The following is a 26,096-nucleotide window of genomic DNA, read 5'->3' on the forward strand; positions in this document are numbered from 1 at the left end:
TATAATTTGAGTTTGTTTTCAGGCTTATAATTAAGGAAATTAACCAGAAGTTCATGATATTCTATCCAGGGAAGTATAACACTTTAGAGTCGGAGCTTATTAGAAAACTAGGCATTGTTAGACAGCTTGTTTAAAAGTAATGTTTAGTTGGTCTCAGGGAAATTTTAAATTACGGACCCATTTTACTTAAGTTGTTGTAGCGTATTAGTTATTGGCTAAGTTTCTAAAATTAGACCAATAGTACAGCAATAGCGGCATCTATCTTTCTTAAAAGTCCAATAATACAGCATTATTTTTCATCACGTGACCGCGAAAATTATGGCGTCTCGTATCTTTCCGTATTAATTTGGTTTTAAATTATATAATTAACTAATATCAAAAGTGAGATGAGACTAGAAGTGAAGGGCTCTAGCATTGATAGTAGATCCTGGCACTACTGAACAAATTTGAGGATTTTATGCCGCTTCCCACGCTCTAAAACTAGAGAGAAAAAAATTGGTCGTGTTCCAAAAACATTTCCTACCCCCTTCCCCTCAACCTAAAGCCGCGGAACACGGCCGCGGGTGCTGGAATCTAGTTCGGCCGTCTACCGCCACGAGCGTCCCACGTTTTGGAGGGAAAATTCAGAAACCGCTACCAGAGGGCCAACCGTTGGTGTGTTATCAAGAATATTCACTTTCGCCGAGTGAAGAATTTGGTTAGCTCAGTACTTCTGGTCTCATCTCACTTCTGCTAATATTAATTCAGAATATCACGGCCTTTGATTTAAAATTAGCGTGTAAAAATTATGGTTCATTCGTCTAATGGAAACTCAGTGTTATACTTCTCAGGATGAAGTCATTAACTTCAGATTTAAGTAAACCAAAGATTCAGTAGAAAATAAATAGCTCTAAAAATAGTTAAATGTATTTGAAAGGACTAATTAATTTGAACGAATTTTTAGAATTAAAACTGCGCTAATTAAATTGAGTCGGAGATGTTTGAGGTCAAAGGTCATCTTGTCTAAGTAAGCGAAAATCAATTGGCTTGTTTTCTTAGTTAAGTAAATTTTATATAAAATGTGAACAATAATTTTAATGCAAGGTCAAAAATGATTTAAAAAGAAAGATAAATAAAGTGTGCAACCGATAACGAAATATTTAGTCGACAATGTAAGCTGCGCCGGAAGTACAGCTAGAAGCATGCTCGTTTACGTAATGAACTAAGTTCTTTTTGAATCTATATTGAATTTCTTAGGATGATTGCAAACAATTTCTGTTTCGTATTTAATTAAAAAGAAAGATGGACACCCACTCGTTCTTATATAAGTTTGTGAAAAATCCTTTGAAATGGAAGAAAAACAATTCGGAAAAATTCATTAATCACTGCATGCATGCACCCCTCGTGTTACCCCAAAGCTTCATGCTCTGTAACAAATCCCTTTCACGAGTCACAGTAGAATAGGAAATATCATAACCCTGTAAAACTCTCCTTAAGTATTGGTTCAAAGCCTAGGCTAAAATATTCTGCCAGGGCTTCTCGTTTCCATTAATGGTTTGAAGAGAAATTAACACAAAGGTGGGAGGTAGGCTGCCCTCTTAGGTTATTTCCCTGGCACCAGATGGAGCTTGAGTTCACTACACGCGAAATGGGAGTCTAGCTGACTTACACTGCCTCCATCTAGCGGTGGTGCTTCTTGGCAAGAGGGAAGTAACCTAAGAACGTGACCTCCCCGCCCCTGGGGTGTTTGCTACTCTGCTGGAATTAATACAATGGTCTATTAAAATGCTTTTATGAACGTACGTCTACTAGTGGCGTATTTGTCGTAAAGGGGGCGACATCTGGTGATGGATTTGTTGGATAAAATGGCAACGGTACTTGTGATATTGGGGGAAAGATTCGATTAAGAGTAAAAATGTTCGTGGGCCATATGCGGAAATGGAAGTCTCCCCGAGTTCCTCGCGCACGCCGTTACCTTTTGGTAGGAGATTGTTAAGTGCTGCCGCCTAGCGCCCATTGAAAAATAGAACCTAGTTATCACGAATTAGAAGCTTCTATTTTTAAGACACAGGGAGCGGCATTGTCGACGTTTAAGTACCCTTACGACCCTACCATAACGCCATAAACTGAGGATGGTGGGAGGAGTTTGTTGAAGTTCTGTAGATGGCAGTACAGAGGCTACGTTCTGGTTATAGGTATATTTAGATTTCTACTGCATCTCACCTCTTTCCTTCAAGGGGTATATTAACTTGAAGTACGAGGTTTAGAGTATAATTATTTTTTTTTGTAACGAAGATGGCGCTGGATATCTTTTTAACGCTTTCATTATCAAGTGTAAATAAGAGGTAGGTGGCTACACTCAGTATCAGGACATACAAGGGGTGGACCCATAGCCCTCCCTGCGAACTCTCTGAACCCAAAGCGAGAGATGGAAGCCAATGTTTTACCCCCGTGTCTTTCCCCACTTAGTAACATCGAAGTTGTCTATACGATAGACCCATACTTATGGAGAAATATATTATACGGTTATGGCAATATTTATCCTCTCGACTTTGCGACTCCCTGGACGAAAAATTCTTAAATAATAAGGAAAAGCAGCTCGAAATGGTGCTGGCAGGGTGGCGTTGTATCAGTATGGGGCTGCTTTTCTTGGAGTGTCTTCTTGGGTGTATTCTAGTGCCACCCTCAAAAACGCCCGCAATGCCCCAAGAGATGCTGGATGATGCTAGACATTCAAGGGGGAGTTTGGGGGGGTTGGAATAGGGCAAGAGGAAGGGGGGGCGTATGCCTCTTTGAGATATATTTCTCCGCTATTGGAATTTTGGGTCGAAAATCGCTCTTCGTCTAGTTTGACTTTTTTTTTTTTTATACATTAGACATTTCTTTTACAAAAGTGGGCTATCCCAGAAGGACATCCCCTGATGTTGGTATTGGAGTTCGAACGGGGTCAAATATTAATCGGGGTCAACCTGGTCAAGGTGTCCACGAAAGAAATATAAGTTGGGGTAAGACATCGTAGGTTTCAGAATTGTAGACATAGTTTTCAAAAAACGTAAGACAACGTAGGTTTCAGAATAGAATACAAAGTTTTCAAAAAACGTTGAAGTTCTTGGGGTATTTGGAAATTAGATTATTTCAATGAGCCCAGTGGTCCTATAATTTCTTTAAAATAATATATTTTTGAATCTATCCTATATTTTTCTATTATTTCATGAAAGGTCCTATAATATCCTATATTTTTGACTTAGTTTGGGAAGTTTTCGTATAGTTTAGCATCAAATTTATCCTAAAATCTAGTTGTCTCTTTTATGATCGAGATCACATTTAACTAGACATGTCCGAAATTGCTTCAAAGGCTTGCTCAGGATTTTTTTATATATTAAATTTTAATTAAGTTCCTCTCAGTTTTCAAACTAAAATCCAATTTGTTACTATTTCTATAGATTTTTCTACATAGTTTAAGGCAAAATATTATTATAAAACAGTATTATGTAAGAAGAAGGTGCAGGGCGTTACGTGTTTGGTTGAACGTGCAAATTTTAAATTATCCATGAAATCTAATTTAACTAATTTTAATTTTAAAATCATTCGGAGTCTGTATTTCCTGGATGTTTCACCATTCATATTGGTCTTATAATTAGTAGAAAAACCTTTAAAACAGCACTTCTTTTGTTAAAGGGAGGGTGAACTAAGTCATCTTCCTAATTTAGAGACCTATATTTTAAAATATTTTTACTACTTCATATAATAGACTTTTGGTAACATCGAAAAACATCCTTAAACCAAAATACCAAATCACACCATAAGGTAACATTAACACGGGGTGGTAACCTAGTATGGGCCCCCATACATCGTAGTTGGTTATGGATGGACCCCATCTTGGTTATAATGGAATATTTTAACGCTTCCTTAGCTTAAAGAGTTAAGAAAGACATATCCGAAGAGAGTTGGGGAAAGAAGCTATTTCTATTTCGGTATTTTTTTTTTCGGTTCATCGCCTATTTTTCTCTGGGGGTACGAATGAAAAGGGAAAAGGGGGTTCTTCTCTTTGACCGATGACCTCTAATGACGTTTTTCCCAGCACGTGACACGTGACACGCGAACCTTGTTTTGCTTTTAATGACTGCTGATGTAATGCTCTGTAATGCTTTAGCGAAAGATAAAAATACGGAGTCTCTCCTCTCTCTCTACTTGCTCTTCTGTCGTGGAATTACAAACGTTCTAGGTTAGGCTTAGAGATGGATCACGTGATTTGCTAGTCAAAATAGACTCGTGTACTCTGCTGTACTATCAGATGGGGATACATTTATGTAGCTCACTTCGCTTTTAATGCACTTCTGAAATTGGCAGCGTTATTTCAAATGTGATGTTTATTGTTTAAGACTTTGGGTTTGAAAGTTAGGCTTAATATTTTTGACATTTGGTTGACTACTGGAGACTTTAGAGTTAGGCTTAACGTTTTTGAAATTTAGTTGAAATCTGGTTTGTAGTTAGGCTTCATCTTTTTGAAATTTGTTCTAAAGATTTGTTTGTAGTTAGGCTTGACATTTTTGAAATTAGGTTAGTACTGGTTTTTAGCTAATCCATAAGTTTATAAGATATATTACATGATAAGTACGACTTACTTCCTGTACGATTCGTAATGTTAGAGACTTACAGCTCGAGATAACTAGTTCGAGAACGACGGAAGCGAGAATTGAAGTACTACACTCGGTGGTTAATTAATTTTGCGGGACTTCCATCTAGGTCCTATTTAGTCTGCATTACTAAGCCTTTGACAGCAGCGCCTCATGAACCAGGCGTACGTCGCTTTACCCCGAATTTATGACCAACCTCAATCACTTCAAAATTACAAGCTCTAGTTTCTAAGTTACCAGTGACAGACTTATGGAATGGAACATATCTTATGAACTTTCCTAGAAACGGATGAAATCTTTACTTGCGAAAACCTCTGTAATTTATTTAGTAAATCCTTTAGTCCCACAGGAACCGAACTGAAAATATATACCACTTCTTTTATAAAAGAAATCAATCTAAACCCTTAAACTTATCGAGAACACTTTCTAAAAATTTATTTGCAAAAGTCTACAAATCTTAAGCTAAAATGCAGTGGGAATACCTGAAGGCCTATTCAGACTGTCTAGAGTAAAATATTAGGTTCCCGTCGGTCGCCTAGTTAATTTCGTTCCGGTACGTTCATTTCCCTGTTCAGACGCCAGAGCAGACGACTTAAAACGACTTGCGTGTATGGTTATTTTCAAAATTTGAAATTGGAACCAAGACTTTTGAATATACTAAAATAGCTGCTTACCCAAAATGATAAACAAATACCTCGCTAAAATTCACTTTTCATAATATCGTCTGCTAAAGCGTACGTAGCTCACTTGATCACGCGTCAGTAACTTGGGCATGATCGAGTGCAGTCTGAGAAATGGCACACTTCCTCTGGTCCAAACTCAGTTTACTAATTGCTTGGACTAGTTTTTTTAATTCAAAAAGTGGGACGTTACTGGTCCTCGGGACCAGTTTATTAATTGTACATTTATAGGAGAACAAAGGCGGGGACCAGTCCTGAGACCAGTTTATTATTTAGGACACTAGGGGTTCACTGGTCCCAAGGACTAGTTTAAAAAATATCCTTATTTCCCAGACTGATCGAGTGAGCTATGGCTAAAGAAAAGACGTGCTAACGAGGTGGCGCCATCTCTACAGACACTGCCCTTACGAATTTGCAAAATTTTCAAACTATACCCGCGAATCTATACACGTCGTTGTTGTCACGTGTCTAATTAAGCTGGCAAAGGGACTTCACCAACATGATTGAACGTAAGATTTTAGTCTAGTCTGAACAGGCCTTAAGAAATTCTCCTTTTAAAGAAACCGTCATCGAGTTGAAATCAGACCGATTTCGATCTCTGTATCCCGGCTAATAATCCCGGCGTTTTGATTCAAGTTCGGAGTAATTTCGTTTCTCGCCTTTAACCGGTTTAATACTTATTGAATATTCCCGGCTTCTACGAGATTACGCTATTTTTCTGACCGAAGTAGTCTATCGAAAGGATATAGAGAAAGTACTCCATTTCTACCCCAAATCACACTTCAGAAGTCAGTGCATAAATACAGTACTCAATCTACGCGCTAGAAGAGCTAGACTTTCTTTTCACACAACCTAAAAGAAATATATATATATATCCCTTTTTTTCGGGTTAGGGGATTTCTAATCTTGAATTTATTCAATGAAGTCACGAGTGTTTACAGTTTAGTGCAAAGTGGATACTGAATTGCGTCTAATTTTTATGTTCGTACAACACATGGAAAGGTAAGGGAAATTGAAAAGGAGTCAAAAAGATCAGGGAAAAATGTTTTTAGGGTTTGCACCAATTTCCTCCCTATATTTTGCACCGATTTCCTCCCTATATTTTGCACCGATTTCCTCCCTATATTTTGCACCGATTTCCTCCCTATATTTTGCACCGATTTCCTCCCTATATTTTGCACCGATTTCCTCCCTATATTTTGCACCGATTTCCTCCCTATATTTTGCACCGATTTCCTCCCTATATTTTGCACCGATTTCCTCCCTATATTTTGCACCGATTTCCTCCCTATATTTTGCACCGATTTCCTCCCTATATTTTGCACCGATTTCCTCCCTATATTTTGCACCGATTTCCTCCCTATATTTTGCACCGATTTCCTCCCTATATTTTGCACCGATTTCCTCCCTATATTTTGCACCGATTTCCTCCCTATATTTTGCACCGATTTCCTCCCTATATTTTGCACCGATTTCCTCCCTATATTTTCCTATATTTCCTTTAAAAAAACGTACAATTTACTTTTTTTTTCACGTTAAAATGGAAGTAGATATTATGTAAATGCGGAACGCCTTTTTATATAATATTCTTGTAAGTAACGCTTGCATTCATTATATGCTCTAGAGCACTTAATGTATTGCATTGGCTTAAACTTAGCTGTATATACAGTGGGTAGATATTCAAATTTTTACCCGAGTTTTCTTTAGGGATTACACAGCGTTTGGCCTTATATACCCATTCACCAACAAAATACAGAGATACAGAAAAATTTATTCACAAGATAAATTTTTACATTTTTCTTCCAACTTTTACTAGACTTTTTAGGATCCTGAAACATTCAGGGTTGGCACAAAAAAATCCGGTTTTTTTCTCACCAAATTTATAACCAAACGCAAATAGAAAAGAACAGAAAGTAAGACCCAGAGTAGGTGACAATCACGTGATTCAAAATTATTGCCTCTTGACTAATCTGGTCTAGGAATTAAGAATATTTTTTTAAACTAGTACTTGGGACCCCCACCTATTGTGCAAAACAGGGATAGATTTAATTTTAGAAGTAGGAATGGAGAACAGAGTAATGTGGGCGCGCGTCAAAGTCCCAGACCCCCTTCCATGGGACGGGGGGGGTATGAAAGAAGAGGCGGACGGGTCATAGCGACAGAGGTAAAAAGGAATTACGTATTTTTCGCCGTCCCGGCAGCAACGTCATCAAAACGTAATTTGAGTGAGCCAATAAGATAATTTAAACTTTTCGTTACGTGTTGGAGGGAGGGAGGGGCTCTATACTGGGTGGTCTATGAGTCGGACTGAAGTAAATACTAACCGCTCTACATTCCTACTTCTAAAATTAAATCTATCCCTGGTGGTACCTAGGACCAGTAACCCCCATTTTGTAAATTTAAAAACTGGTCTAAGCAATTAATAAAATGGTTTTGGACCAGGACCAGAGGAAGTGTGCTTTACCCAGTATGCTCTTGTCTTGAGATAACGACAAATGTATTTACTGCCACCTCGTGGTAAACTGAGGAAATGAATACTAGATATTCGCTACCAAGTACCAAACCGAATATATTGAATTTACCATTTTTTATTGAGGATATGTCATTAATTTTAAAACAGAAATTGAATATTAAATATTAATCTAATGATTTGTTTTACTTTTCTCTTTCTAGGTAAGTTTCACTTTGAAAATTCATTTGAACATATAAATGTGTTTGTCCATGTGTCATAAATTTTGGGATGTTTTATGAGTCATCGTAAAGGTAAAAACAAACATTTTTCTGACCATGAACACCAAGGCCTAATATTATTATTATTCCCAAAAATAATTATGCAATTTTAAGTTTTTTGATATTTTGAAACTTTTCCCTGGAAAGCCAGCTAATTTTCGATTTAAATGTACCCACTTTAAGTATCCCTTTAATCAACTACAAATTTTGAACTTGGGCGAGATATATATGAAATATCTTTCTTTCTCTCGCTTGCTTTTGTCCGCGAGGTACTGTAATCTACCTAAGCCTAAATCGGATCCGTTTCCAGTATAGCCTTCCTTTTCCAGTCTTAACATCTGTTACACTCCAAGGAGTGATTGCTAAGGCATTTGCTACCATCGCCCAAGGCCCAAGGCCCACCTTAACTTAAGCTAGAGGGTGGGCAATGGCACCAGCTTGCTTGGCAATCAACATTTATTCAAACGCGCGCTAAGCTTAATCGTCCTGAATTAAATTGTCAATTCCTTTTGACTTTCTAAGGCTTTTACTCTTATTCGAGACAGAATTAGATGTCAGTACTGTTTGACCGTATTCTAGAAAGGTATATTATTAACTTGGAGACGTTTTAAATTTTTAAATAGAGTGAGTTAATTTTCGGATTTCAAGGCGAAATTTTCTATTATTAAATGCCCTTTTTTTTCTTTAGGGTAACTTTTAAAATTTTGATGAAGTACAGTTAGGTTTAACTTTTCTCAATTTAAGTACAGGGTGTTTCTGATAACTCTGCCTTCCATAAATTAAGGGGGATGTTTGTTCTTTGGGAAATCAATAGATTTTGAGTCGAAAATGTTCTGTACTTCTATCGCCTCCATTTTGTTTACCACAAGGGACACTGTTTTCGACTTAAGATTGCATCCAGAGTGTTTTACGGATGACCCCTTAAATTTAATTAAGAAACTGATTTAGACAATAATTAATTAATAATTTAGTTAAGGGGTCATCCCTAAAACACTATATCAAATCATAACTCGAAAACAGTGTCCCTTGTGGAAAACAAAATGGAGGCGATAGAAGTATAGAACATTTTCGACTCAAAATCGATTTCCCAAAGAATTAACATCCCCCATAATTTATGCCACCAGGCTTATCAGAAACACCCTGTATATCTAGATTAATTTAGAGGTTTTTTTAAATATATATTGAAATTATATTGGTTTTTAGCAGAAGTTCTTTACTTTTATGAAGTAAAACATTTATTATTTTGAAATGGGATCGTGAAGGAAGGAAGGCAAGGCATCTTTCGTCCGAATGGGCTAAAATAATTAATTTTAAAATTATCGGTTTTTGATCACGTGACTCTTGCTGTGCTGTACTGTACATTTTAAAGTAATTTCGGGCCGATTTTTGACTCATAACGAAACGGGGGACCGGATTCGTGGGAACCTCGTATAACGGTGAGCTTCCGCTTTGCTTAAAGGCAGAAGTGTATTATACTTCTCTTCGAGAGAAGTGTACCACCACAAACCGAAGTAATTGTGACATGATTCTTCCCAACATCAGGATTAACATTTGGAGTGCACAAGGTTACTAAACCGAATCATGGACTACGCGATAAATAGTTCCCTCATCATTACTCTATTAGCGTTTAACCAATAAGTGATATCTGGTTTACTAGGGAGAAGGTATAAATTCGCCATGTTTCTAGTTTTATCCCCAGTACAAACGTAGGTCCGGAGTTAATCCCCGCCTCTAAATTACAACCAGCATCTCATTGGTTCTTGAAAACTCACGTCAGCGCGACGCGAATGACAAAAATTACGTATTTTCCGACTGAAGAGAGGCGAAATAGCCATGCCTCCTTTTACGTCCCCCCCCCCTTGTATTTTGAAAGGGGGGGACTTAGACTATGGCGCGCGCGAATAATTGGGCATCTTGTACCTTCTCCCTAATAAACTAGATATCACTTCTTGGTTTAACCATTTGCTAAGGCGTGTACACTTGTGCGTTTTTGTCCCACGTCAAGACAATCAATGAGCATTTAGTATCAAAAATAATCAAACAGTTATAGAATTCACCCTAGCACGGTGCGATGCCCATCTGAATTAAGTTTGATGAGCGTGAGAGCAAATTAACAAAAAGAGCTCCCTCGCCTGGGAAGAATCATGTAACATAACTAAAGTATTAAGAGTCGATACTGAGTGTCATCCTTCTTCTATTATCCCCTTCTGTTAAAGGTTATACCTTTGGTATGGGTTACACATTTATTATTATTAAAAGAGGCATTTCCTTTAAATTTATAATGGTATCGGGAAAAGCTCATTTTTGAACGAAATTTTGGAAAGGAACCCCGAATTTATATACGCTTGATTGGTTGCGTAACGTTTTGTTTCCAACTTATCACGCGTTCTGCAGATTAGAGAACAGAAATATATTGAAAGGCTAAATCACATTGTTATATTATATGTCCAGTAGCAAAGGTAAATCGGAATTAAAGAGAGTGCTCATGATGGTGCTATGGTGGATAAAAGGCTTAAGTATGTTAAGGCCCATTCAGACTAGATTAAAATGTTACGTTCACGTCTGTGAAGTCTCGTTGCTCGACACGTGTCAACGACTCGTAAAAGATTGGCGGGTTTATAGTTTGAAAATTTTCAGTTTCGTCGGGCAGTGTCTGTCGAGATGGCGCCACTTCGTTAGCACCCCTTTTCTTTAGCCATAGCTCACTCGATCATGCCTTAGTTACTGACGAGTGATCGAGTGAGTTATGGCTGTAGTAGACGATATATGAAAAGTTGGTATGGTATTTGTTTATCATTTTGGAAGAACAGCTATCTTAGTATTCAACATTCTTGGCTAAATAAATTGGCATATATACCCGACTCGTTTTAAGTCGTCTGCTAAGGCGTCTGAACAGGGAAATGAACGTCCCGATGCGACCATAGGTTCATATGATATGCTCCATAAGTTTGTCACTGGTTACAAACTGTAGCTTGTCATGAAGTGAGTGAGGTAGGTCATAGATTCAGGGTAAAGCGACGCCTGGTGAGGCACTGCTGTCAAAGGCTTAGTAATGCAGACTAAATAGGAGCTAGATGCAAGTCCTGCAAAATTAACCACCGAGTGTAGTACTTCAATTCTCGCTTTTGTCGTTCTCGAAATAGTTATCTCGAGCTGTAAGTCTTTCAGTAGCATTACGAAATATAGGTAGTGTCATACTTATCATGTAACATATCATATGACGCGACCGAAACGAAATTAACGAGGAAACCGACTGGGACGTAAGATTTCATTTAGTCTGAATAGGCCTTTAGACAATGAAGTACTAAAACAGAATGAATCTTGAGCTTTTTTTTTTTTTTTTTGAGATAATCTAAAAATAACTCAAGAAATCTTGATATAGTTACTTCTGGATTACTAGAATGTTACGAACGAATGTTTTTGGCCAAAATATCTCTCCTTTTTGGGGAATGTGCATATTTTTTTATATACTCTAGGGAGCATATTTGGCGGGAGAAAAGCTACACGTGCGCGACACGAGCCCAAAAACATCTTAGGAATTTTAGACGCCCTTAAAATTGTCCTTAAACCCAAAAGCCCCAAAAGTTAATGTCTTGTTTCTGAATATCGTATTTAAGCTCTAGTAAAAATATGACTCAGATTCCAAGTATGTCTAAATTTAGGTATAATTTTAAGGATTAAGCTTGCTGCGTTTTTATTAAAACAAACACCCCTTTTTGGTAATTGAATATAAGAAAGATGAAAAGTAGCAAAATGTAAGTTGGGTTATGTTTAACAGAAAGGGTCATACTCATACCAGAGTAGACAGACCCCTTTTCTAAAAGGTCTAATTTTAAGGTTAAGTTTGTGTTTTTATTAAAACAAACACCCCTTTTTGGTAATTTATAAGAAAGATGAAAAGTATGAAATTGTAAGTAGGGTTATGTTTAACAGAAAGGGACATACCAGAGTAGTCAGACTCCTTTTCTAAGGGGTTGGAACGCAATGTCGTCTGATTAATGTAGGGGCAGGTCCAGGGACAACCTGGAAAAGTCAGGGAATTAATGTACCTAAGAGGTCAGGGAAAAACCAAGAATAGGTTTTTTTTCCCGGAATTTCAGAATTTTATAGGAGGAAAAAATGTGTTTTTATAGGAAAATATAGGACTAAAAATGCTCATTTATAATACTATTCAACTACTCTTTTTGGAAATTACCTTGTCCGTAAAATGCTTGGTCTTATGCAATAACCCTTACTTATGTAGAGTCTTATAGCGTTATGATGATATTTTATCAATATTCATAATTTTATTGAAATAAAATAGGAAAAAAATAATAATAATAATAATAATAAAATTTGAGTCCCTTGGCGTACGCGTACCAGTCAGTTTTCGTTTAAATTTTCCTTAACTTTTCTTTTATTATCGAGTGCACTCTCTCTCTCTCTCTCTCTCTCTCTTGGATCACTACTTCCACCCCTTAGTTCCTTCTTCCTCTGGAAGCATTTACCCTTTATATCCTAAAATCCAATAGATTCTTTTTATATTGTACACAATGACTCGGAAGGAAAAAGGTCTTTCTTATGGGACTTACTCAACTTAGAAGAACTGAAAAAAAAAATAAAAGAAAGAAACCAAAGAAAATATATATAAAAATAAAGCCCTATTTTTATTTTAGTCCATAGAGAAGACAAGGGTTCATACAAACCTGGAAACCTCAGGGAAATAAATAGTTTACAAAAATTCAAGGAAAGATCAGGGAAATAGTTGACAAAAATTGAAGGAACACTCAGGGAAATAGTTGACTAAAACTCATGAATATTTAGAATTTTTAGTGAAATTCAGGGAAATTTTGTGAGGTTTCAGTAAGTTTTCTCTGAAGAGGTTACTTAAACTGTCAAAGAAACGACTCCCATTGTTATTACCCAATGTATTGGGGGAAACCTGGAATACACAAGGAAATATATGAGAAAACACCTGGAAAACTTGGGAAAATGTTTGGGGAAAAAACCTGGAAATGTGTGGGGAAAAACCTGGAACTGTTAGAGAAATGTGTGGGTGAAAAAAACCTGGAAAACTCGGGGAAATGTATGGGGAAAACACCCGAAAAACTCGGGGAAATGTATGGGGAAAACACCTGGGAAATATATGGGGAAAACACCTGGGAAATATATGGGGAAAACACCTGGAAAATATATGGGGAAAACACCTGGAAAATTTGTTGGGGAAACACCTGGAAATCTTAGGGAAATAGATGGGGAAACTCATGGAAATATATAGGAAAAAACTGGGAGATCGGTTTTCCAAACATTATATAAACCCTGGAAGAGAGAGAAAGTAGTAGAGTCCAGTGGAAAAGAAAAAACTTTAATAGAAAAACACAAAACCTATAGGGTTAAGGTTATCTTTTGTATTTTCCAAGATTCGAACAAAGAGAGGTCGGATACTGATACTTTAAATGTAAAATGAAGAAGCTATACGAGTACAGGAATACATACATCTAATAGGAATCATTGTGTAGCCATTTTTTGTCAAAGTATCTATAGGCTGATTTAATTTATCTCTCGTCTGGGAACTCACGTTGCTACCTACTAACCAATAAAATCACAGTTAGATACACGTCAGAATTATGAGGCTTGAAAATGACTTTAGATTGTCAGGGAGAGTCAGCCAATGTCAGGGAGGTAGTTTTCAAATAAAATATCCATACAACCCCGTCTTTTAAGCTAAGGGAGTTATTTTCATTCCCAAAGACGCCTAGGTACTTTCAAAATCAAATTTGTCCTTTTATTCAATCATCTTGAACGGAAAGTGTCCGACTTTAGTTTCCTTTTTAGTCTTAGCATCGACTCCATTTAAGTAAATGGACTCCCTATTTATTTACTACGCTTAAATAGTTTTTCTGGAACCCTGGACAAATAGCTTTTTCCTTAAATGCTAATTTGAAATAAAGTTTCTAGATATTTTCTTAGAATTCTACTCAAATCTTTCTTAGAAACTAAATTCAGTTTCCTTTTTCGTTCTGTAACTCTATAATAGAGGATAGAGAATTTAGGCGCGCTTTCCGTCACGCATCATAGCTCCCGCTTTTCCCGCGTTTTTCGACCCGATTTGGCGCGAAACTTGACGGTGTCTCCGTCTATCGGGAAACGAAGAAGTTACCTAGTTCATAATTTTTGCGAAAGGTGGCGTTACATGTACTTATTGGCGGGAAATTGTTAGATTTTGTTATTTAGCGGGAAACACGTGTTTATTTCCCGCCAAAATTAGATAATTGCTTTTGTTTTATGCACAATTTAAATTCAAATGAAACTATTGAGTTTTTTTTATTATATTTATGAAAAGAAAACGTGCGTTCAAATTGAAAAATTAAACTTTAAAATTCCTGTCTCGTATTTTTTTTTTTTGACGTAACTCTGTTGAAATATTTAGTAGGCACCCAGGGGTAATCCATAGAAATTGCTTCGTGCCCACTCCGGTGTCAGTTAATATTTTTTGTGACAAAAGTAGGTTAGAGTTAGGGAGTTCCTAAAATAGCTACTATATTGTAGGCTTTCTTATTTTCATCCTATAGGTTAAGATTTAAAGCTTGTATCTTTATTTATACAAAATATCAAAAATTTATTTTAAATCTCTTTGTTTTTCTTTTGGAAAGTTTGAATATAAAGTATGATTTTTAGGTAGTTGAGTTGCCATATTTCATTAAATTCGAAATTTGTCAGGGTGTTTGAAAATATACCTTAAAGGTCAGAGAAATATTGGGAATTTGAAACTTCCTTAGAAGGTCAGGAAAATGTCGTTGATATTTTGCAGATAATAACTCAGAATTTTTCAAAAGGCAGGGTGAAGTAGGTGGATTACAAATGTCATTGAAAGGTCGGTGAAAGTCAGGTAATTAGAAAGTATGCTTAAATCAGGGATACGTTAGGAAATATTGAAAACATTCCTGAGAAATCTGGGAAACATCAGGAAATAATGAAAATATGCCCAAGAAGGTAGGGAAACTTCAGGAAATAATGAAAATATGCCCGAGAAATTAGGGGAACTTCAGGAAATTTTGAAAATATGTCCGAGAAGTTAGGGGAACCTTCAGGGAATGTTGAAAATATGCCCGAGAAATTAGGGAAACTTCAGGAAATAATAAGAATATGCCTTAGAATTTAGAGAATTATCATGAAATGTGGAAAATGTTACCGAGAATTTAGGGAAACATCAGGAAATATTAAAAATATGTCACAATAGTTAGGAAATTTGTTTTGTCTGAAAGGTCAAAGATAAAATTAAATCAGAAAATTTGAAAATGTCCGAGTTCAAAAATCTACCTTTCCTAACCCTAATTTCAGGTAAAAATCTAGATTTCACTCAAATTTGTAACGATAAAATTCATAAAGAACAACATGAAGTTGCGTGAAGTCTTTTTTATTTTTTTAGGTTTGCAACACGGAATAGAGTATAGTTAGCATTTTGTTCGCTTTTTTTTTCTCGACAGTTAGGCTTAGCGGGTCCATTTTGTATTAGCGAAATACTCGAGTTTTGGACCTGGGGGTTTTCTGATCTAATCAGGGCTCAGGAGTCTAGGGCCCTTTTTAGTACATTACAAACTTTCCCTGGCCCTTTTTGCCCCCTCTTTTTTACCGAGCAAGGCTTAACGAGCTTTAATGCGAAATCCTGATTGGCTCATTCTTGGCGGGAAACGTGCTCGCGTTACTGTTACGGCAAGTTGCAGCATTGGTACTAGGGGGTGTACTTGCTTCTATTGCGAGTCGTTTTTTTCCCGCCAAATTGCGAAACAGCGAAACTATGTACTTTGCATTATTCGACCTGTGTTTTTTACCCCCTATAGCCCTTTTATAATAGACACAGAGTTAAGCCTTGTCAGCGCAAAGGCTTAGCTATAAAGTAAGGCGATTACCTCGTAAGATCAGAGGTCAGGGTTTATGGGTTTTTAGGTCAAATATGTTGTTTCAAGATTATTGGTGGTGTTTTTTTTTTTTCTAGAAAAGAGTGAAAACAGCAGATTTCGTAAAATATTTTATGGAATTTCATAGAATTTTATTGTATTCCAATGAAATTCACGGAATTTTAAAGACAAAATATAAAAAATTAAAATCATCGTTTTTTTGTCAAATGACTTCATGAATAATTAACTATGAAATTGTAATAGTTGATTATTTTTGGGATAATTTAGTGAATTATTAAATGTAAAGTGTAACAATTAGTGACTTTAAAGGGCTAGTCTCATAATGAGCTCTTAAAGGACGAGTCTCATGATAAATTCTTTAAGGGCAAGTCTCATTAAATTCATAATTTTTAGTAGAGCTAAGGAATATTTATTAAAATTCCTTAATTTGAGAACTTTGTAACTTTCTTATTTACAAACGTATTTTGATATAATTAGACGCATTTTAAAGCTCCGCATTCCAACTCCATTGCAACCAAATCCACAAATGCACTACTACTGTCCTTTGGATAGCAAAAGGCACACAAAAATATCTAAAAATAGTCCGAGAGAGGCAAAATCCCCCAATGTCAAACATTTTTAGCTCCAAATTTCACCCCACGCTGCATCCTAGACAGCGCGCCTTGTCAACCCCCGAAAACGGGGGCTTATCCCTATGACAATGTGTCCCCCCCCCTTTTGTCATACCGTTGCCCCCCTCCTGTCTACTAGAGAAGGGTAGGCAGTAAAGGCCCGTTCAGACTAGACTAAAATCATACTTTCATTCACGTTGGTGAAGTCGCTTTGCTCGCTTAATTAAACACGTGTCAATGACTACGTTAAAGATTCTCCGCGGGTGTAATTTGAAACTTTTTGCAATTTACTCGGGGCAGCGTCTGGCTAGATGGCGCCACCTCGTTAGCGTGCCTTTTCTTTAGTCATAGCCCACTCGATCATGCCTAAGTTGGTGACGCGTGATCGAGTGAGCTATGTATGCGTTAGCAGACGATATTATGAAAAGTTTTAGGAGTCTTGGTAAGCGGCATTTGTTCATCATTTTGGATGAGCAGATATTTTATTATTCCAAAAATCAATATAAGCGACTCGTTTTAAGTCGTCTGCTTTCACGTCTGTACAGGGCGAGGGGCCGGTCACTCAGTGTACACGTCTGTAATTTTGACTGTTTTACAGTGATTACTAGCAATCTTTAAAAGCCCTGTCCTTGAAAGTCTTAAAATGTTTACACGTAATCTGTAATCGGTCAGGGATAGATTTAAATTTAGAAGTAGGAATGGCGAACGGTTAGTATTTACTTCAGTCCGACTCATAGATCAGTATAGAGCCCCTCCCTCCAACACACGTAACGATAAGTTTAAATTATTTTATTGGGGCTCACTTAAACTACGTTTTGATGACGTTGCTGACGGGGACGGCGAAAAATACGCAATTCCTTTTTACCTCTGTCGCTATGACCCGCCTCTTCTTTCATACCCCCTCCCGTCCCGTGGAAGGGGGTCCGGGACTTTGACGCGCGCCCACATTACTCTGTTCTCCATTCCTACTTCTAAAATTAAATCTATCCCAGATCGGTGTACAGGGAGTCTGACAGTGATTAGCCCCTCGGAACATGGAAATGAGTGTAAGATAATACTGTAGTCTGAACGGACCTTAAGTGGGGCGGCCATAAAAATGTTAGAATGGCAAGGAAAAAAACGTAGAAAGAGGGGGAACTTCAAAAATTATCGACCCCAAGTAGACCCAATAGGTGGCGTTCCCTTACTAACTCCCCCACCGCCTAGAGTTTTGAAAAGCCTCACTAGGCCTTACACAGTCACTAGTCTTCTATTCTGTCTGAGTTGCGGAAGCTGGGAACCGTGTTCGAGAGACGAGCTTTGAGAGAGTTCGAACTTTGCTTTTGGGGTTTTGGCCGTGTTTTCTTTTAGAACAGTACAGCGGAACAGTTATTGTGTGTTTAAAACTGTTTTATCGTGTTGTTTCGAAGCCTATCGAACTGATTTTAAGCTTCTGTCAGTAAAGGCCGTTTGTTTTTTACTGACTTTAAAAGGTTTAACTTAACGGTTTAGGCGGGAAGTTGTTTTTTTAAAAGAAGGTACTTGTTTACGTTTGAGGTTGGTTTCGTAATTTAACCGGCATCATTTGGTTTTACTTGACCAAGACGGCGATGGAGATGAATAATGGGGTTAATGGTGATAGGTAAGGAGATTTGACCTTTGAACTTTCTTTTTTTAATGATGTTTTGATGGATTTATTGACCTGGTTTTTGGAATTTTTGTATTTTTTTTGTTTTTGAAGGTTGTGTTGTTTATGGAGGGTCTGTTCTTGTTGATGGTTTTGAATTTTATTGCTTAGTTGATCGACTCTTAAAAGGTGATTGAGTCAAGTTTAGTGAAGTTGGTATTGGGTTAAAAAGGTCATTAACTTAAGCAGAAGTGACAGCTGACCTATATGGTTTAAAACAATCTTGACCTTTGAGAATGTTGGGCTGAAAGGTCAAGGATAGTATAGGCAAGATGAAGTTTAGTTGATTTATTGGGTCAAGAAAAAGTTAGGGATATTTTTGACAGGTTTGTCTATATTATGTTGGTTAGCTTATTTGACAATTGGGCTATGTTGTCAAGGGTAACTTGGGGAAATTGACGGTTGCATTGTCAGGGGTAACTTGGGAAAATTAACGGTTGCACTGTCAAGGGTAACTTGGGGAAAATTAACGGTTGCACTGTCAAGGGTAACTTGGGGAAAATTAACGGTTGCACTGTCAAGGGTAACTTGGGGAAAATTAACGGTTGCACTGTCATGGGTAACTTGGGGAAAATTAACGGTTGCATTGTCAGGGGTAACTTGGGGAAATTGACGGTTGCATTGTCAGGGGTAACTTGGGAAAATTTACGGTTGCATTGTCAAGGGTAACTTGGGGAAAATTAACGGTTGCACTGTCAAGGGTAACTTGGGAAAAATTTACGGTTGCATTGTCAATGGTAACTTGGGGAAATTTACGGTTGCATTGTCAATGGTAACTTGGGGAAATTTACGGTTGCATTGTCAAGGGTAACTTGGGGAAATTTACGGTTGCATTGTCAAGGCTAACTTGGGGAAATTGACGGTTGCATTGTCAAGGGTAACTTGGGGAAATTGACGGTTGCATTGTCAAGGCTAACTTGGGGAAATTGACGGTTGCATTGTCAAGGCTAACTTGGGGAAATTGACGGTTGCATTGTCAAGGCTAACTTGGGGAAATTGACGGTTGCATTGTCAAGGCTAACTTGGGGAAATTGACGGTTGCATTGTCAAGGGTAGCTTGGGGAAATTGACGGTTGCATTGTCAAGGGTAGCTTGGGGAAAATTGACGGTTGCATTGTCAAGGGTAACTTACAGAAATTGACAATTTGTATCACAAGTATTTTAGTATAATATTATCTTTGAAGAATAATTTAAACCCTTAGATTATATTCCTGTTAAAAATTATAATTAGCATATTATCTGATCCACAAATTTGAACCTTTTAAAATAAATAAATAAATAAATCATTATGCATGACGAATTTTACCTGACGAAAACTTGCGTTGCTAAGAACCAATGAAAGCACAGTTAGAAAGACGCCATCAGAATTATGAGGCGTGACGGATAGTAAGTTCTCAAGCCCGGCCCACATAGAAATTAACATGGGAGATATTAGGCCGCAATGATTCCTATTAGATGTATGCATTCCTGTTATTATTAAGGTCAAATGTAAGTGACAGATAGGCAGTAATTAGATAGTAATAGTAGATGATGCCCGGTTCACGTTGCTTATTAAGAATTCTTTTTTCTTAGGCTATTTAACATATTTTTGAAATTTCTGGCAGCAGTCGCTCGCGAACTTTTCAGGGACTACACTATAAGTAAGCAAATAGACGGTGGATTCATTTCAATGTAAACTTTTGATTTTGGGCGATTTCAATTATCCGAAAATTGAGTGGTCAAACTTCACTTCACTCAGCGGAGCAACTTTGGCAACGAAAGCGTTTTTAGAACGGGTTCAGGATTTAAATCTCTATCAAATAGTCATTGAACCCACCCGCGCGGGAACCACCAGTACCGCGCCAAGCATCTTGGATCTCTTACTGGTGTCTGATTGTTTGCTTGTTTACAATCTTTCTCACCAGTCGCCCATCGCGTCCAGCGACCATGATGTTTTAACATTTACTTGCGCGTTTCCGGTGTTTTCGTCCAGTCCCACTCCTCGACTCACACGAGACTATTTCAAGGGCGACTATGTAAACTTCTACGCTTATTTATCAAGTCAAGACTGGATAGCCATTTTCAACAATCCCACTCTCGATGAATGCTGGTCGAAGTTTTGTTTAATTCTACAGCGTGGAATCTCGTATTACGTTCCTTACCGCAAAATATCGTCGGCAAGGCCACCTATTAATGTTCGTTCGACGAAATCATATGAATATAAGAGACAAACTTGGGCACGCTATTCACGACTAAAGAAGCGGAAAGCTAATAATACTCTCGTTGACCAAGCGTATAACTGCTATAAGAAGGCTCGTAATGGCTATACAAATGCTGCCAGGAAAGCCCAGCGAAAAAAGGATATGCGGCTAACCTCCATGATAAAATCCAACCCTAAAGCTTTCTACAGTTATATTAACACTAAACGTTCGTGCAAATTCTCTATCTCGCAATTACGGCGTCCTGATGGCTCATTGACATCTAACCAGGAGGAGATCACGGAATTATTAAACGCTTACTTCGCGGGGGTTTCGTCTAACGTCGTGGAAGTATCCGCCGTGACCTCCAAACGGGCACAGTCACTCGATCGCTGTGCCTTAGACACTTTCATCTGTACTGAACAGGATGTATTCTCTCAGCTTTCTTCACTCGATGTCTCGAAATCTCCCGGCGCCGATGACTTACATCCGTATCTTTTGAGAAATTCGGCTACTCTCCTTTGCGGCCCATTAACCATATTGTTCAATCGTTCTTTCTCTACGGGTACTGTTCCGATGGGCTGGAAAACCGCGGATGTCACTCCGATTCATAAAAAAGGGAGTCGTCTTGCAAAGGAGAACTTTCGACCAATTAGCCTTACAAGTCAAGTCGGCAAAACTTGCGAACGGATCGCGAAAATTCAAATTGACAACTATCTTGAAGCTACTCAGTTCTTTCATCCCTCCCAACATGGTTTTCTTCGTAAAAAATCATGCGTGACTAATCTACTGACTGCCACTACCGACTGGGTGGAATGGCTTGAGAATGGAGCTTCAGTTGACATCATATACCTTGATCTCACTAAAGCGTTTGACACCATTCCAATTTCCGCCATTCGTTCCTCCTTGATGGGTGCTGGTATCACCGGGAATGCCCTTGACTGGTTAATCGATTTTGTCTCGAACAGGCGTCAGCGTGTGGTCTACAAGGGTTTCGCTTCCTCCTATCGCGAACTACAAAGTGGCGTTCCTCAAGGCTCCGTTCTTGGACCACTGCTCTTTTCCATATTTATAAGCTCGCTGCCTAACAATGTCGCCTACTCTAAAATGCTTCTGTTCGCGGATGACGCGAAACTCTACAATGCCATACAGACCGAGGATGAATGCCTTCAATTGCAGCGTGATTTGGACAACGTCGTCGCATGGGCGTCCTCCTACGGGATGCAATTCAACGTGGAAAAGTGCGCGGTGCTTCATTTAGGATCAAAAAACCCTAGGTTTTCTTACAATATCAACGGTATCTCTCTGTCTAATGTGGCTTCAGTGCGGGACCTAGGCGTTTTTATGGATGAAACATTTGCCTTTAGCACCCATGCTCAACGCACCGCCAATCGTATAAATAGCATTACTGGGCTAACGCGACGGAATTTTTGCCACCATTCGCCAACTATCATGCGTACAATTTATAATTCCCTGGTTTTACCATTAATTGACTACGCTTCTGTCATCTGGCGCCCTCCTCGAATTACGCAGCAATCTCTACTCTTAAAGGCCCACAATAGATTCACGAAGGTCACAAAGGGATTTAGCCACCACTCCCCTGCTACGCGTGATGAGCGACTCCGCCTACTTTCCCCGTCTCTTAGACAACGTGTTAATGATTTGGTCTACGTATTCGATATTTATAGAGGCAATGTGCACACTGACATGTCTTCACTATTTCTCCCGTCAACTAATCTACGCACCAGAGGACATCCTGCTAAACTGGCGAAACCTGTGGCGAAGTCCTTTCCTAAAGCTAGTCACTTTACCGCAAGGGTCATCAATGATTGGAACTCGATACCTGAGGAGTTGTTATCATTGGAATCTTCTACCACTTTCCGTCATAGTATAACGGCTTGGATCCTGGACAACGCCTGACTTTAATAATTTAATATTTTTCGGTTCATTTGTTGTACTTTAATGCTTTTGGGGGGTTGCACATAAGTCAATTTGGCTTAGCAACCCTATCCCTCCAATAAATAAATAAATAAATAAATAAATAAATCAAACCAGGAGTTTGCTTAGTTTAATGACCGTCTCCTGGGAAATGAATCCACCGTCTATTTGCTTACTTATAGTGTAGTCCCTGAAAAGTTCGCGAGCGACTGCTGCCAGAAATTTCAAAAATATGTTAAATAGCCTAAGAAAAAAGAATTCTTAATAAGCAACGTGAACCGGGCATCATCTACTATTACTATCTAATTACTGCCTATCTGTCACTTACATTTGACCTTAATAATAACAGGAATGCATACATCTAATAGGAATCATTGCGGCCTAATATCTCCCATGTTAATTTCTATGTGGGCCGGGCTTGAGAACTTACTATCCGTCACGCCTCATAATTCTGATGGCGTCTTTCTAACTGTGCTTTCATTGGTTCTTAGCAACGCAAGTTTTCGTCAGGTAAAATTCGTCATGCATAATGATTAGTCTAGCTCTTCCCACAAAGCCCGTTTAGATACGTTGAGAAAAATGGCTACACAATGGATTATTCCAATTAGCTGTATGCATTCCTATTACAAATAATAAATAAAACATACTTCGATCAACCGTTGCCCTCGTAATACTTCGGACGTTTCTGGTATAGCTACCAATTCCCCTGATGCTTTCACCGTTTCATGTTCTCGAGCTTGTCCGACGTGGGGGATCCGATCGAGTCTTTTGTACATGTAATTCTCAGCGGTAGTAATTAGTCCAATCTCGGGGTACTCATTACTAATTCATACATGCACGCTTCTAATTTCCGACCATACCTCTGTTCCGGTAAAGCTATTCCCATGGCTTGCTTGCTTGCTTACTCGCTCCCTTGTATATCCTTGTTTCCCTGGGTTTTCATTATTGAATTGAATTGCCTATGGAAGCTGCATTCCTCCTACTACTGTTATTGGTGTTGGTAAATTGCGCCTATTCGAAGTTAGCGTGTCTGGGAAAATTACCTATAGGGGCAGCTACTATAGTATTCACGCGGGGAAAATTTTCGCACCTTTTCCCCGCGTGAATACTATAGTAAGCAGCCTGCAGCCCAGAATGGTAGTACCAGAAGTAAGATGAGACTAGAAGTAAAGAGCTCTAGCATTGGTAGTAGATCCTGGCACTAGTGAACAAATTTGAGAATTTTATGCCGCTTCCATCGCGCCTACACTAGAGAGAAAAAATTTGGTTGAGTTCCAAAACATTTCCTACCCCCTTCCCCTCAACCTATAAAGCGGCGGAACACGGACGCGGGTGCTTGAATCTAGTTCGGCCGTCTACCGCCACGAGCGTCTCACGTTTTGGAGGGAAAATTCAGAAACCCCTACCAGAGGGCCAACCGTTGGTGTGTTATCAAAAATATTCACTTTCGCCAAGTGACGAATTTGGTTAGCTCAGTACTTCTAGTCTCATCTTACTTCTGGTAGTACCCAGACGCTGTAATTAATTCGATTAGGGTGTTATAACCTTAGAGATGTTGAATTTGTTGTTATTTATGTACAGGGTGTTCCAAAACGGGTGTAATTATGGGACAGGAGTACATACAGTGGGATGCAGGTTCCATTGGGTATTAATTTTGAATCGAAAATGTCAAAGTTTAGAATAGAATAGAAACTGAAAAATGTTTACGTTAAACCAGGGATAGATTTAATTTTAGAAGTAGGAATGGAGAATGGTTAGTATTTACTTCAGTCCGACTCATAGACCACCCAGCATTGAGCCCCTCCCTCCAACATGCACGTAACGAAAAGTTTAAATTATCTTATTGGCTGACTTAAGCTACGTTTTGATGACGTTGCTGATGCGGGGACGGCGAAAAATACGTAGTTCCTTTTTACCTCTGTCGCTATGACCCGCCTCTTCTTTCATACCCCTCCGTCCCTTGGAAGGGGGCCGGGACTTTGACGTGCGCTCAGATTACTCTGTTCTCCATTCCTACTTCTAAAATTAAATCTATCCCTGGTTAAACTTTAATTTCGTGAAAGAATATAAAATTCCTTTCTCTGTACTACTTTCTTTCTTAAGGGATTAAATAATCATCGTGTATCCCCACGCCTCAGCTTTCTCTATTTTATCATTAGAGAATAATAGCATTAGCTTAAACCTTTTTTATAGCATGACGAGCTCCGACTCGTTAAGCCTAAATTGAATTGTTTTAAATGAAATGAAAATAGGCTTAATTTGCCGGGAAATATATTACGCTTTAAATTGGTTTCCCTTGCTGGTCAGTTCCTTCATTAGATTTAGTGGTGATTCTGGGTCAAATGGCGCGTAATTTAATTATTCTAACAATTAAATACCAGAAAGCAATATTGCAAAATGACTCAATATCAATTTAAGCCTAATACCCTGTAGTAAATATAGGCTAAATGTTGATCTTTGGCCAAGGTCCAGAAATACTTCGCCTTGGCTGTTATTTGGGGTTTCAGAGTATCCGTATTTAACCCTCGCTCTATTGCGTCGATGTTTAAAGGGGTACTTAATTGGGTTTGTATCAAATCTGTGTGATGTGTTAGGGGTTTTTGATAAAATGAGGGTTAGAAGGTTAGAGGAAGGTCATGGATTTTGAAAGATGAAGATAAAAGGTCAAGGGTAAGTCAGGGATTTTGAAATGGAAGGGTGGAAGGTCAAGGATAAGTCAGGGTTTTTTGGAAAATAAGGGAAGAAGGTCAAAGATAAATAAGTCGGGATTTTGAAAGATGATGTTGAAAGGTCAAGGGTAAGTCAGGGATTTTGAAAAATGAGGGTGAAAGGTCAAGGATAAGTCATGCATTTTGAAAGATGATGTTGAAAGGTCAAGGGTAAGTCAGGGATTTGGAAAGATGATGTTGAAAGGTCAAGGGTAAGTCAGGGATTTGGAAAAATGAGGGTAAAAGGTCAAGGATAAGTCAGGGATTTTTGGAAAATGAGGGGGAAAGATCAAGGATAAGTCGGGGATTTTGGAAAGGATAAGTAAGGGAATATGGAAAATGAGGGTGAAAGGTCAAGGATAAGTCAGGGGATTTTGAAAAATGAGGGTGAAAGGTCAAGGATAAGTCGGGGATTTTGAAAAATGAGTGTAAAAAGTCAAGGATAAATCGGGGATTAAAAAAAAATTATGTGAACTTTATAGCAATGTCAAAACTTATACCATATATTTCCCTGTATTTTCCATTAAATTAACATTAAAATTAGTTAAGCCTAGTTTAACTACTGCAAAGAACTTGTAAGTAACCCTTTGAAGCATTCTTTGTTATAAAGAGAAATTCATTTTGGTCTTTGGCAAGTCCCTACTATCGTCTACCGTATCATTATTTTTGTCCCAAATCGCTTCACTCTGAAGCCAATCTGATAACGGATAACCCGTTCGCCATTTAATCTAGTTACTGTATACTAGAGGGCAATATCTACAGTCTCGAGGTCATGACCCTGTCTGTCGATCTAACGTTATTGTTCAAAATAAATTACTAAACAAACATCACAAAGGTTCACCTTAATTAGCTTTAAATAGGACCTGCTTTTTCTGTGTTAAATTCTACTCTTTGCAAGCTTGATTCTTACTATAGAACCTTGGCAATTTTTATTTTGAATCTTTGAGTTGACATAAATGGCATTTTAAAGTTTCCAAGTTTTCCATCCGTCAGATTTCTTTGAAGTCTATGCCTAATAAGAAAGAAAAGAATATTTTTTTTGTTCTTATTCAAATTTAGACTGATTAGCATA

At 38.1% G+C, this 26,096-nt stretch overlaps 1 protein-coding gene across 2 annotated transcripts in view; it reads left to right on the forward strand.

Moving 5' to 3' along the window:
* LOC149679713 (uncharacterized) overlaps positions 1-26,096 on the forward strand; it is a 230,149-nt gene that overhangs the window by 55,138 nt on the left and 148,915 nt on the right. Inside the window, exon 1 of one of the 2 annotated variants that reach the window (XM_089835494.1) lies at positions 17,798-18,156. The exons of the other annotated variant lie outside the window; for it this stretch is intronic. Coding sequence (XP_089691620.1) covers positions 18,125-18,156 — 32 coding nt within the window. The 5' untranslated portion in view covers positions 17,798-18,124. Of the gene's footprint in view, positions 1-17,797; positions 18,157-26,096 lie in introns of those variants that run through there. 2 annotated transcript variants of the gene reach the window in all.

The sequence above is a fragment of the Phalangium opilio genome, unplaced genomic scaffold, assembly GCF_054372755.1.
Source record: "Phalangium opilio isolate 3A_F unplaced genomic scaffold, DU_Popi_V2 ptg000041l_1, whole genome shotgun sequence".
NCBI classification, from domain to species: Eukaryota; Metazoa; Arthropoda; class Arachnida; order Opiliones; family Phalangiidae; genus Phalangium; species Phalangium opilio.